Below are 13,357 nucleotides of genomic sequence, written 5' to 3' on the forward strand. Positions count from 1 at the left end.
AAATGGTAATGATTTCTTCAGGGTAGAGCCTTCAATATACTGGTTATTGACCAATGCGAGCAATTCCAGAGATGTGTTTTCTAGGTAATACTCTTTTTTCTTCTAAAGCTTTTAACAAATATGTACATAAAAGACATTTCTACAGCACAGTAATTGTAAATGTGGTATTTTCAGGCAAGCACGCCAAATTCAACAATGCTGATGGCTCTGAACTTCCAAGTTAATAAGAAAGCTCCCCATTAATGTTTATTGTTACTCTAATATTAGTAAAACTGTACCATAATGTGTTTTAGTATCTAACTGCACATTTCTACATAGCAGCCTTTCAGAATTATACTGAATGAGGCTATTAAGCAGTACTACACGAGAAATGTAGTGAACAACATTTCAGAACCTAACTTGATTCATTTTAATTTTCTAGTTACATTGGAGAATACACCATTTTGCCAAGTGCAACTCACACTTCTATATTTTACTTTCTTTAGTATGCTCTGGGCTTTTTACAATTGTTTTTAAAAGTTCCATTGAAGTGTACCCTTCAGTAACGATTGCAGAACCTAAAGATTATGAAGCCTCATCTGACAGGGAGCTGGTACTCTTGTTTTTCAGTGACTTCTCAAGACTTTTTCAGGTGATGGAATCTCATAATTTGTCTTAGAGAACTTTCACTATGATATATGTTTAATTAAATGGGGGGGTGGAATTTGTGCTTTTGAGTAGGTCATTTCAGGTGGATGGAGTTGAACTGAATGTATGTAAAATTTGGATAGCTTCCCCACTAAACTACCAAATAATATATTTATTAATGCATGATTTTTTAATGCTGATCTTTATAAAGTACAACACTTGCTTCTACTAATGATCAGAGGAGAAATTGGGGCCAAGGAAGTCCTTGCTAAAACATTCAGAGGTGGCCCTCTTGAACATCTCTAAATTATCAAGTTCAAAGCAATGCCACTGACTTCACCGGTTTTACAGATTTGTGTGCTTCATCGAAGATCAGAATCAGGCCTCAAGACTTTCTGCCCTACAGACCTACATTCTTCATCTTTCCTGAGTTACAGAATCAGCTTTACTCTGTTGTGAAGCTCAAAAGTAGCAGCGATTCTCTTTCAGTACCTAATTTGCTTGTCTCAGTTAAAACTGTAGATATTTTATGCAAGACATTATCAATGCCTCTATGCAAATCTTTGAAAAACTTTTGCTACATGTTGCTTAGAACGGTATAAGATGTAATTATGGGAAAGACAGATCTCAGTGTTAAGCCCATTTTTTGTTCTGCTTTTGTGTGTAAAGGCAAACTGAAGCCCAAACTGGTCTGGTTGAGGACTTCTGAATCGTCTTTTTGTTCTCTCAAAATTGAAACATCACTCCCTCTCCCTGCAAGGTGCCCCAGGCAGATGGCCATCCTTCCTGGCTGAATGGTGACGGGCTTTCTCCAGGCTGGCGAGAATGTTGTTCCATAGGACCATCCAGTCAAGGAGGACACGTGAAGGGACCTTCCACCATGTTCTTCTAAGACAAAGCTTAGCAATAACTACAACAGAATGCAAGTTTGGTCAATTTAAGAATTCAGCAGAGAGGCTTCTACTGTACCTAGCAGATCGGAACTTGAGCTCATGGTAACATTGCACAAAGCTGTGATAAATGAAAGTGATCGGCAAGGCTAATAAAACAATGCCACTAACCACACAAATTCCTCCAAGAATCCTTCCTGGTACTGTGATGGGACACATGTCACCATAACCAACCGTGGTCATTGAGATGATCACCCACCAACAAGCAGCAGGAATGCTGGCATAATCCTTATTCTTTGTTCCCAAGTCCAGCCCATTTTCAAGAAGCTGGGAAAGTGCACTGAAAATTGCCATAGCAACACAGATAAAGACAAGTAGCATCACCATCTCTCTGTAACAACGCTTCAGAGTCAGACCAAGTGTTTGAAGGCCAATGAAATGACGAGCCAGTTTAATCACCCAAAAAATCCTCATCATTCTTAAGACCCTCAAGGTGACTCCAGCCCTCTGAAGCTGCGAATTTTCACCTGTGAAAACTGTCATTAGAACAGAGATGTAGTAAGGAGTAATTGCCAGTAAATCAATGATGTTGAGAGGTCTTCTGACAAACTCACACTTGTTTTTGGAGACGATGAACCTCACAATGCACTCTGCAGTGAACCAGCCTATGCAGATAGCTTCTATTATCCTGTCAAAAGAAATAAAGTACAGTATTCATGTTCTGTGCAAAAGCTCTAGTGGATGTTTTGTTTATTGACAGATATTGCCAAATTGACACTTAGACCTTCACAAACGACAAACAGAAAGCATGTTGTTCTTACCCTACACACATAACACCAGATTTCAGCAATTAACCTGAGGATTTAGTAAGCAGTTTAAGCTGATCGTTGCTAAGAACTCACTCACTGATCATTTCCTTCGAACTACAGATTGCTGCTGGTCCTAATACTCAGCAAATCTGCCTACAAAAACTGGAACCTTACAAGAAATTGTATGCCACTGATGCCAAAGTGTAACATTATCTAGAACATTTTTTTTTGGTGGTTGGTTGGGGTTTGGCAGATTTTGTTCATTTTTTCATTTGTTTTAAATCTGTGAGGCCTGATCCACATGCAGATGCCAAGGCCTGTGGATCGGTGAACTGGCTTGTTACGAGAAACACTGTATAGAATGATACCGCTAAACTAAAATGCAAGTGAAGATGAAGTAGGCAGAAATCAGCTTTTGCATTGGATAATTCGTGCAAACTGGCTTTTCAGGAACCAACCTAAACCAGTCTGTTTGATTTGCATCCCAAACACAGACTTACCTAGAACCGTATTCAGGACTCTATAGGTATTGCCACTCAACACAGATGGTGTTGCATTTCTCATTATTGGATACACAAAGTTATAAGCTTACGTCCTCCCATTTACCAATATGTTCCGCATTACTGATTATTTCCTTTTGTTTTAAATGTAACTCCACCTAAACTGTGTTGCAGCAAAAATGTCAAGGTAACCAAAGCAACAGGCAAGATTATCTTCTTGCCACTCAGAAATAATGGCCTTAAGAAAGAAATCCTGGAAGGCAATTTCAGTATGTTCTTAAATATTTTCAAGTCCCAGTGCAATGAATGAGACTTGAGAACATCTCAACTTGAAACCAGGAGAAGGTAGAAACAGAAGATTAAAATATTGCTTTAAGATTATTGAATAACTGTGGTGTATGTAGTCTCAAGTCTCCCATCTGAAAATAACCGTTTTCGTAAGTAGTATGCTCACTTGTTTAATATAGGAGGGAATGAAAGCTAATCTTCCCCTCTTTCCTTTGTTTATCTTTTTTCACCAACAGTTTGAGCAAAGAAAAAGCCAATCACCAATGCCTCCTCATACCAACAGGTCTGAAACAAAACTGACGTGAGAGTGGGGATTTGAAAATACCATATAACACCTGAGCTTTTTTTGCTATGCAAGGATCCTAACAAGGTAGTGTCTGTAGAAACATAATGATTTGCAAGTAAGAATTCAACTGTCACTTCAAACCTAAAATTTTGCTTCCTTAACACATCAGTATAATTTTTTATCAGTTCTGAAATCTATTGTTATAAAATACTTGTTAGAAAGACAATATTGTTCTGTAACTGCTGTAATTATGCTAATAGACTCAATAAACTAACTTTCATAGAAGTTTCATACACTAATGTTTTAGATATCTTTTATTAATTTCATTTTAGTCATTCATTCACTTTAGTTTTACTAAAAAAATTGGAGAAAGCAGTAACAATCAGTTGATGGAAAATAGTAAGGTACACTAATTCCAGCCACAGCAAATTTTAATAGTTTTTCACATAAAACTGACCTTGTTTTTCTTGTTTCATGAGTAACAATTCAAGTTCTGGAAGCACGTGGCCTTTCTTCATAAAGGGCTTATAAAACACGTTAGCACCTTTTGATGGAAAGACCTGTGAATTTAAAAAATAGCTTGCTCTTAAGAGTTATGTGTTCTCTTCAAAATTAAGCTCTTGAAAATATTAGTGCTTCTTTAATAATGACAGTGAGTGATAACTACCTCAGACGCAGATTTAATTTCTTTTAAAAAATGCTCAGATCATAATGTGTTCTAAGCAAAAGTCATTCCAAAAGATATATGGAAGTTACTGTATGAATGTGGATTATTATTCCTTTACGTTGAAAAAAAAATCAAGGAAAAAATGTTAATGGGTAAGTTCTCTTAAATCCTTTTTACACATGATGAGGAAATACTCAACATTTTCCTGGTAAAATCAGTCAAGCGGCAAGATCATGGTAATGGACACACTGGTTAAGTCTTGTACATTGGCTAGTTAAGATCTCATATAATGATTAAAAGAAAAAGTGTGTCTGGATAGGAAGTTGCAGCCAGGAATATTCAACTATTCCAGCAGACTATTTCATTACATTTTATGAGAGTTCTCTGGTAGTGCTGCCTGTATCCTATGACATGTAAGATTTAAATTAAAAAGCAATTTGTATATTATACCATTTAAAGATTTTTCACTTGATATTTCCTCCTGATGCCCTGATAATGTTGGAAAAATAACTCCTCCATTTTGTCACAAATTAGGCGAGTTATCGCTGAGCTGGGCTTTAAGGAAGTTAGGCTCTGATCACTATGATTCAGTAGAAGTCTTTATGAATCGACATTGACTCAGTGGTCCAGTGAAACTTTGTAAATAGTTGTGCAAGTGTCCATAAAATGTGATTGATCCATTGTTTTATTCTGGCAGTTTCTAGCGCAAGAGATATGTAAATCAGTTATACTTCAGTAGGAAGGACAGAAGAAACCTTTTATTGTAGAATGGACTTGAAGTGAGCTAAGAAACATCACTGATGCCAAAAAGACAAAGCAAGATCTGGACAGTGGGAGATGCATTACTGCCACTCCATTATGTATTGAACTTCCAGTTCTCCATTCTACATCTATCCTTCCTTCTCAATTATACGCATCCTAGTTAGAGAGATGATGATGAAGATGAGTGTCCCTTATTTTCTTCTTTCCTCTCTTTACTTCTTAGTCAGCAGTGAAAGATTTTTCATTTTTCCTCTCTTGTCACTCCTTTTTTTCCTGCGTAGATGGATTTCAGCAGTCCTGGGGAATCACATAGAAGTGCGTGCTTTGGTGAAAACAACTAGAAATCTGTGACCTGCTGGGAAATGTGAGGTGCTACATACTATGTTTCCACGTCCAGGTCAAGTCTCCCTCTCCTTATAGTGTCTTAGCTTTATAGCTAACCTTGTTAATGGATAAATAACATCTACTAAGGAAAGCAAATTTAACAGCTAGTCCTCAAGAGAACTTAACTGCGTATAAAGTTAAAGCCAAATAAAATGCACGCACTCAGATGACTGAAGTTACTGTATCTTCTGTAATCAATTCTTAAAATATTTGCTGCATATTCACAGGACAGACTACCTTTTATTGCCTAGTCCTGGAGTAATGCTGTATTAAAATCTATAACTACATAATTAAATCATGAGCTAAATTTTGGTAAAATGTAGTACTGATTTTCTAAACTTGCTGTTTTTGGGTTACCCCCCTCCCCCAATGAGTTCAGTTTTAAAATAGCTGGCATTCAAAAAGGAGAGAAAAAATTAAACTCAGGGAGTGTTTCCTTGAAGATTCCCTAGAAAATTCATAAATAATCCGAGAAAATACTAATTCATAATTTTTATTTACTTACAGATTATTTTTGCTCAAACTTAACTGTTCATTGTCCCAGACCTAAACACACGAAAGAGGCTTTTTCTCCTAAAATTTTAACTCTCTTGGTACTTATCTTTCAAGATTGCTCTAATGAGTCTCTTGCCCATAAACGGAAAATTAAAAGCTTTGTGAGCCTTGTTTCTACTGTAATCCCAGCACTGTTCAATTTTCTGTTTGTTACTACTAAAAAAAAAAAAATCATATTGCACATGTCTCAGAATATTTCAATTTAACATTATTCTTTGCCCCAGCTTGCCAATTTGTACACTTTCAATATCCCCTGGTGAGTTGGTTGAAATCAAGCCAAAATATTTGTTAGCGGCACTATTACCTATCAAGCTTGTAAATAAAACATAGACATCAACAAGACACACGAGGAAAACAGATGATATGATTAAAGACAGTATACGACAGGATTAAAAAGTAATATCTGCCAGCACTGATTTGTAAAATTGTTGCTAAAGCCTATTTCCATGTAAAGCACATTAAACCTGAAAAACGTCCAAGTGGTAGCCAGAATGATCCAATTCCTGCTCAAGAAGGCTTCTAGTCATTTCAGCAAATGTGGTTTCTTTTTTAATGCTTTGGAAATCAACAGGGTTTCTGTCACGCTACAAACCACAGAGTAAGGGCCGCAGAACAGCTTGTTTCCCTGTATTAAAAACCTTGCTGGCTTTTTTCCATTCTGTCCCTGCTTTGGTAGCAATAATCCGTCCGATGCCTTATTTGAGAGGCAGTAATAATCCAGCACTCCCCAGGGAAGGGGCAAATGCCTTTCACAGCTCTCGGAAGATGCCTGGATATGAACAACTCAAGCCCTCGGGTCCTCAGCATCTCTGCCATACAATTTGAACGCAAGTATCACCTAGTCCTGGTGGGTTTGTTCAGGTTCTCCTGCAGCCAGGCAGCGATACACGTCTGTTCTTTATGTCATCTCTATTTTTCAAAAAGCTCGTAAATTCATTAGAAGAATGCACCCCCATGTTTTTAACTTGGCTTTGTAGTTCCATTCGTTACCTTCAGCCTACTGTTTTAACCTAGCAAAAATGTGGTGTTCAGGAGAGATCTTACCCAGAAAAGAAGTTTGGTTGGTTTTTTTTTAACAGATGTTGGACATGAGCATTTGGGTGTTCTGAAATTCCACCACCATAAAGGAATTATGATTTTTGTGTGTCTAAAATCCAAATGTAACTTTTTAAGCTGATGTTTTGCAGAGATGAAAAAAGGCACACTGTCTCTGTTGAGAGCTGCTTTGAGAAGTTACCGTGTTAATTGGCTTTTGCTTAAGAACACAGCAATCGTATAGGCTTGATAACCAAGTAGTTCTTTCAATACAAATTCAATCTGATTAGTAAGTGGGAAAAGTGTCGCCCTTGTGCTAACAAGCTACTTGTATTTAGTGTTGGAAAAAGAGTTTAAAGGCAAGTAGATAGAACTGCACTGGCAGTAAGTCAAGTAGCTTTAGATGACTTCCTATTAGAGGCTTGGGAAGTTCTCCCCAGAAAATTATGCTTACGATCAGTTTATGGATGGGTCCCTGGTCAGAGACTCACAATATGCATCTGTTGGCACAGTTCAGAGGAGAGCAAAGATGACTTGAAATTGCCAGAAGCAACAGAAGGGAAGACAGGTGTCCCTGCTGTCTGCTCCTAAAGTATGCAAATCTGATGCAAATCTTTAGCTCTGATGAGTGAAACATGCCAAGGCAGGAAAGGGATTAAAAATCTTAAAATGCACAAAATTTAATAATTCATCTCTAATCCTGAGAACGGACCTGGGGAAGCCAGTTTCTCTGCAAATCAAGGACTTATATTGTCAGTGTCTGCAAGATCTGAAAATCAGTGAGATTCAGAGGTCAGACTCCCCAACTCCTCCTTCTTTAATAAGACTTACTCTTGGAGTTCATTGTTACCTTCTAAAGGGTGTTGTTCCAAAGGACCAGAAATAGCAGTAGGCTGTTCACCCTTTGAGAGTGTCCTTCACCATGAAAAATCCTAACAATGTAATAGTTTCTGAGAACTGCTTGGTGGACTCAGTTCCTCTTCTGGTGAAGGTGTTCACACAAGAAGAATAAACACAGCTGCTATTAGCTGGCAGCTGCAGTAACCCTCACCACAAACCTCATTAAAGAGGCTGATTTTGTGAATTACGGAGTTGGTGAGGCACTCAGTTCTAGAGATGATGTCCAGGTAAGCTGCAGACACCCTGCTAGAAGCTATTTTCACTACAGCTGCTCAAAGCAGTTCTGGGGATGATTATGACAGTTCAGCCACAGAAATCATCCATGTGGCACCCTTCTAACCTCTAACATAACACCGAGAGAAGGACAGGGGGTGGATTAGTAAGCATGTGAGAGATTTAAAAATATCAATGTTTCTGAATTTCATGAAATAGTGCTCACCTCTTCAAGGCGAGCACTTCGAGGCTTATGCTGATTTGAATAGTCAGTTACATCCCAAATCCATAGCCTAAGGACTTCTAGATAAGCGCATGGACTTTTCATTTCTACAACTTTTCAATATATGTTTTTAGAATAATGTAAAGTCTTAATTCTAGTAATTACAGTGAACCAGAATTCACTTGCATACAGCATTATTGTCACGTTGTCTCTTAACAAAAAAAAATATTTTTGGGGTATTTCATTCCATGAGGAACCTTGGTTAATAAACAAAAGATATCATTTGGCTTCAAACTTTTAAATGTATCAGAAACTAGCAGCCAATTTTTTAAAAGCCTGCTCACCTACGATGGACCATGTTGAAATTTTTCACAGAAAGGGTTGTCAGGCACTGGCAGAGGCTGCCCAGGGAGGTGGTTGCGTCACCATCCCTGGAGGTATTTAAAAGACTGTTAGACAAGGTGCTCAGGGACATGGTTTAGTGGCAGATAGGAATGGTTGGACTCGATGATCCAAGAGGTCTTTTACAACCTGGTGATTCTATGACAGACACAGTACACAATCCTGAACGCCACTGTGTGATCTCTGTGGTCAGACTCTCAAATAATCCAGTTAGGTTTCCGAAAGCTTACATTTCCAAAAACCTAAGTAGCTATCTCATTTCAAATGAAATAACTACAAACTAAAGAAAAGAAAATAAAATATAAACAAATAAAGAGAAATAAAGTCAGATGACAACTGGGTACATTAGGTCAAATCCTATGGCATGTGTGAACAGTTGTAACTGGACCGAATCACTCACTTAAAAGCAACTGTAGCTCACATCTTTTTTTTTTTTGTTTCCCTCCAGATGTAACAGGCTTTTTAGTCATAATGCAGCATATGCAATAAAGAAAGGAGTGTCTCCTGAAACAGATCAAGGCCACCTCAGCATGTGACCAGCTATGGATAGAAAGGAAGACATTTGTATCTGTTTTCCATGTGTTTGCCACTGAATTGCCATCAGTTCCCATGCAGTGACAACACATGGGTTAAGTCGCACATGAAATAAACCAGCCTCTGTCGGCCTTCATACGCAACAGGATGGTTAGAAACTGTTCAGCCACAATTTTTACAGTTATCTCTCTTTTTTTTTTGTTGCAGTACTATGGAGTACTACAACTAGCATTGAAGAAACTTGTCCTACTATTGACAGTGGTCTTTCTGGTTTTAAAAACAGCTTTCACTGCCTTATGAAGTGCTTGGCTACTCTGTACCTACCAAATATTTAGGATCTTGTCTTTCAAACACTTGGTATACAATATGCAATCATTTTCAGAAGAGTAAAATTATGTGTATGTAATACACACGTGCTTGAACACAAAGGCACTATGAAAGAAAAAATACACGTCATATGTGTTGTTCCTCTGCAAGTTGAGCTCTTTCAGTAAGAGCAAAATTATTGTTGACGCCCACACCATGAAGATGTGAACAAAGATAACAAAGATATGACCGGTGTTGTTAATACTGTGGTGACGTTGCATCTATTTCCCCCTGTCTGTTGGGAGTATCTAAGCAATTTTCTGCCTTACAAAAGATCACCCAGAGCATCTACCCTTTGAAATAACATTACGAAGCTTAAGTAAGAATTTTTAATTGGAAGAATCTTTAAGAGGAACTTTTGACATATCTGAATCCAAGCAGGAATCAACAGCTTTTCAATCTGTATCTGCTTTCTTTTTATTCATACAATTACTTCTTTGGCTCAGCTACAACAAGAAATACAGGTGCAGTTTTCCATTAAGCTAATGGAAAATATGAAAATACTTTCCAAGGCATTAATTTGGCTACTAAGATATACTATATCACATTCCAATTAACCCTATGGTAAAAGACGATGATTTCATAATGACAAGGCTACAATTTCACTGTAGGGCCCCTTTAGCAGAGCAGAAGCTGAAAACTTTTTATTGAATATCCTGCGTGTTTTCAAAGGGAGAAACTAGCAAATAGAAGAATCGTTTACTTCTTTCTTTATATGAAATCCTACCGGAGTGGTCTTGATTCTGCTCTCTAAGGAACACAAGAGTGAATGAGTGAGCGAGCGAGAAAAATGATTTAAAGTCAGTGGAGCTGCATTGATGTAACCCTATGCTGAGGTCACAAAAAAGATGAAGAAGGGTTGGTTCTCACTAGAAACACTCAGGATTAAGCCTTATACCCCATGCCCTGGATTCCGCAACTCTTTTGCTATGTTTAGTGTGCTTGCATGTTTTATCTAAAGGAAACGTAAACATCTGTTACATTCATACACTGGAGTGCTTATACGATGCATTTGCAAGAGCTTAATGCACAGCCTGATCCTCCCCTGTGTTGCTCACATAAAGAATATGAGATGGAAAGAGAAAGGAGGGTAAGGCTGCTCCCACATAGGAGAATTTACGAGCTGGGAACCCTAACAGGCGCTGGGTCTGCTCCAGCAGAAGGACCTGTAGGAATACACACCGAGTACACACAGGATGGAGCTTTTCCTAAAGGAAAAGAAGAAAGAATTGCATTCTTTTCTTTTAGGGCTTTATTTCCCCCTTTTTCCGCAATCTTAATGCCTAAAATATCATTTTTCCGAGTGCTTGAACTTTTCTGCGTGGGTAAGGAGCGCCGTGGCTCTTTGAAAGGCGGGGGTATAAAGAGCTCCAGGAGAGGAGGAGGAGGTACCGTTTCCGAGCACAGGAGCCGTGTTCCGCTGGCAGCCGCTCCCCGGGCCCCCCGGGTGCCGAACCCCGCTCGGAGCCAGCTCCCCCTCTCCGGGGCTGGAGTTTGAGGGCGATCTCCGCCCGGACCGTCAGGACGAGGGGCAGGACACACACTGGACGGGACACACGGGGAGCGGACAGCGGGGGAAAATAAAGGATCCTCCTACCCTGAGGGCTCCCTGACTGACTCTGCTGTGTACCTGCTCTGCTCCTCCACGCTGCGGTTCTCCGGCGCCCGCCACTCGGGCAAGGTGCTGGCGCACAGCACCACCATGGACACGATGACGAAGAGGATGGAGACGGTGGCCAGGACCTGGGCGGCCACGGAAGACGTGGGCTCCTCGAAAGTCCTCCTCATCCTCTCCAGCCACTTGCCGCCCTCGGCTCCCGGCTGCCGCCGCCCCTTTGCCCCCGACAGCTCGCCCGGCGGCTCCTCCGCCGAGAAGTAGGTGCGCGTCTCGGACATGCGGTCGTCGAGGCGCCGCTGGCAGCAGTAGTCGAGGTGGGAGCCCTCCAGCCCCCAGTAGATCATCTCGTTGTAGAAGGAGAGCTCGCACATGTGCGGCACGAAGCGCAGGTGGCCGTGCCGCACGTACAGCATGATGAAGCCGAAAGCCTCCGAGTGCCGGTCGAAGAAGTACTCGTTCCTTTCCCGGTCGTAGTCGTCGCACACCTCCAGCACGTCCTGCTCCGACAGGCAGCCGTGCAGGCGGCTCACCCGCCGCAGCGGGAAATCCTTCAGCACCTCCCGGGAGAAGGAATACCGGGTGCCCCCCACGTTCAACACCACCGAGGGGCCGCGGCCAAAGTTCATGGCTTGGGCGGGACGGAGGAGGGCGGGCAGGGCTGGCCGAGGCTGCCCCGGCGCCGCTCGCACCGCTGGCGGGGCGGGATGCGGGGATGCGGTGAGGGATGCGGGGATGCCGCTCGCACCTCAGCGCCGGCGGGCGGGCGCCTCCGCGGGACCCCGCGAGGACATGGTGGGACCGGGCAGCTCCGACAGCCCGGTGCCGGCTTGGCAGGAGGGAGGGAAGGATGGAGGGAGGCGGGATGCGGGGTGCGGACACGCCTCCCGCCCCGCCCGCGCACACGGGGCTCCGCGGGGATGCTCCGAGAGAGGGGTGCGGGGTGGCAGCGCCTCCCCTCCAGCCCCGCTGCCCGCTGCGGGGGCGAAGGTGTGCTAAAAGCCTAAAGAACACTTCGGGGATGCTTTTCCCCGAAGGAAAAAAAGAGGCTGGAAGTGAAGCGTTGGAGCACGACGTGACCCGTCGCTCCCGTCTCATCTGATTCCTGCAAAACGCGGGTTTCTTTGGAACACCGCCACCACACCCCCCCACATCTGTATGAGGAGACACTTTCCCACCCCTCAGTGCATGGAAGAGCCGTGGTGCCTTCTTCCCTGCTTCTACCCAGCACAGCCTCCTGTCTGTGCTGCTGCACCTTCCTCCTTCCTCGGCCCCACACCTGTCATCGTCAAAAGCACCTACATCAAAGCCCCCACACCGGCTGCCGCGACCCTGCCTCCTCTCGAAAGCCTTGCTTTCGCTTCGTTGCGTTACGTACAGGGAGTTCTTCTTCCCCACTACTTATTATTTCATTTAATTTTTTTTTTAACCCCAATTTGACAGATCTCCAGGTTGAGGTGTTTTCTAGGCTTATTAACCTCTGCAGCATCACGGGGTAAAATCACCCAAGATACAGCTCTAACCTCTCAGTGAGGTGCTTCCAACGTGCCTCCAGTTGTCAGGAGAAAGGGCAGGTGAGTATATCCTTTCAAAACTAATGCCAAGGATTTGTCGCTCAAGTCTCTGTCTGTAAAAGGACATCCGGGTTAAACCAGTAGTTTCCCATGCACGTCCTTTGTTACTCTAGATAGAGGCACTTTGTCTTTATGGGTTGGGTTGGTTTTTTTTTTGTTGCTGCCATGTTACTTTCTCAGCAGAGATTTGTAAGGCACATTTCGGTGTTTCAAAATAAATGGATAGTAAACTAATTGTGTAGTAAAATTGATGTTTTAAAGGAGAATGCGATTAAGAGCTACTATTTTTAACCCTATTCGTCATCGTCTACAAAACACTTTGAGAGGGATTCGAAGAAATACCCACGTTACCCTTAAGAGACTGCCGGCTCCGATGTGGCTGTTATAGCCGATGTCCACTAGAGGTCACAATTAGTCATTGTTCTCATTTACCGAGAAGACAAGAAACCCTCCCAAACTCCAATTGCAAAATAAAGTATACACTCCAGCGTGTTGTTCCACAGTAAGGTAATTTTTAATCTCTCTTTAGTCATGCTGGTGTCTGTTTTCACATAACTGGAAAGGTTTTCTGCTTCCAGCAGCTGCGTTCAGCTGATATAATTGGCTGCCTGTTAATTTTAAACCTCTTCACCTTTCTTTGATGTGTATACTTATGTATTTCATTCCTTCAGGAACAATTAGTAGAATATCTGTTAAAAAAAATTAAATAGCAAAGCCTTACTACAAC

The 13,357-nt window shown here is 41.7% G+C and overlaps 2 protein-coding genes across 7 annotated transcripts in view; one reads left to right on the forward strand and one right to left on the reverse strand.

The window, feature by feature from the left end:
• The window catches only part of LOC128851843 (uncharacterized), a 19,456-nt gene extending 17,937 nt beyond the window's left edge, over window positions 1-1,519 (forward strand). Inside the window, exon 2 of the mRNA XM_054063773.1 lies at window positions 1,388-1,519. Within this exon, the coding sequence (XP_053919748.1) occupies window positions 1,388-1,519 (132 nt within the window). The remainder of the gene's footprint in view (window positions 1-1,387) is intronic.
• KCNG3 (potassium voltage-gated channel modifier subfamily G member 3) lies at window positions 1,395-12,161 on the reverse strand. 6 transcript variants are annotated; one of them, XM_054063772.1, is made up of 3 exons: window positions 11,072-12,161; window positions 2,132-2,205; window positions 1,395-1,537 (listed from the first exon to the last, which is right to left on the reverse strand). In XM_054063772.1, the coding sequence occupies exons 1-3, from the start codon at window positions 12,152-12,154 to the stop codon at window positions 1,528-1,530; spliced, it is 1,167 nt and encodes a 388-aa protein (XP_053919747.1). In that variant the 5' UTR covers window positions 12,155-12,161; the 3' UTR covers window positions 1,395-1,527. The 6 variants fall into 6 exon arrangements, with proteins under 6 accessions (XP_053919747.1, XP_053919745.1, XP_053919742.1 ...); XM_054063770.1 differs by having other exon boundaries at window positions 11,039-12,161; XM_054063771.1 differs by lacking the exon at window positions 1,395-1,537 and adding an exon at window positions 3,858-3,960 and having other exon boundaries at window positions 2,073-2,205.
• Window positions 12,162-13,357: the final 1,196 nt, after the last annotated feature.

The sequence above is a fragment of the Cuculus canorus genome, chromosome 3 (genome assembly GCF_017976375.1).
Source record: "Cuculus canorus isolate bCucCan1 chromosome 3, bCucCan1.pri, whole genome shotgun sequence".
NCBI lineage: Eukaryota > Metazoa > Chordata > Aves > Cuculiformes > Cuculidae > Cuculus > Cuculus canorus.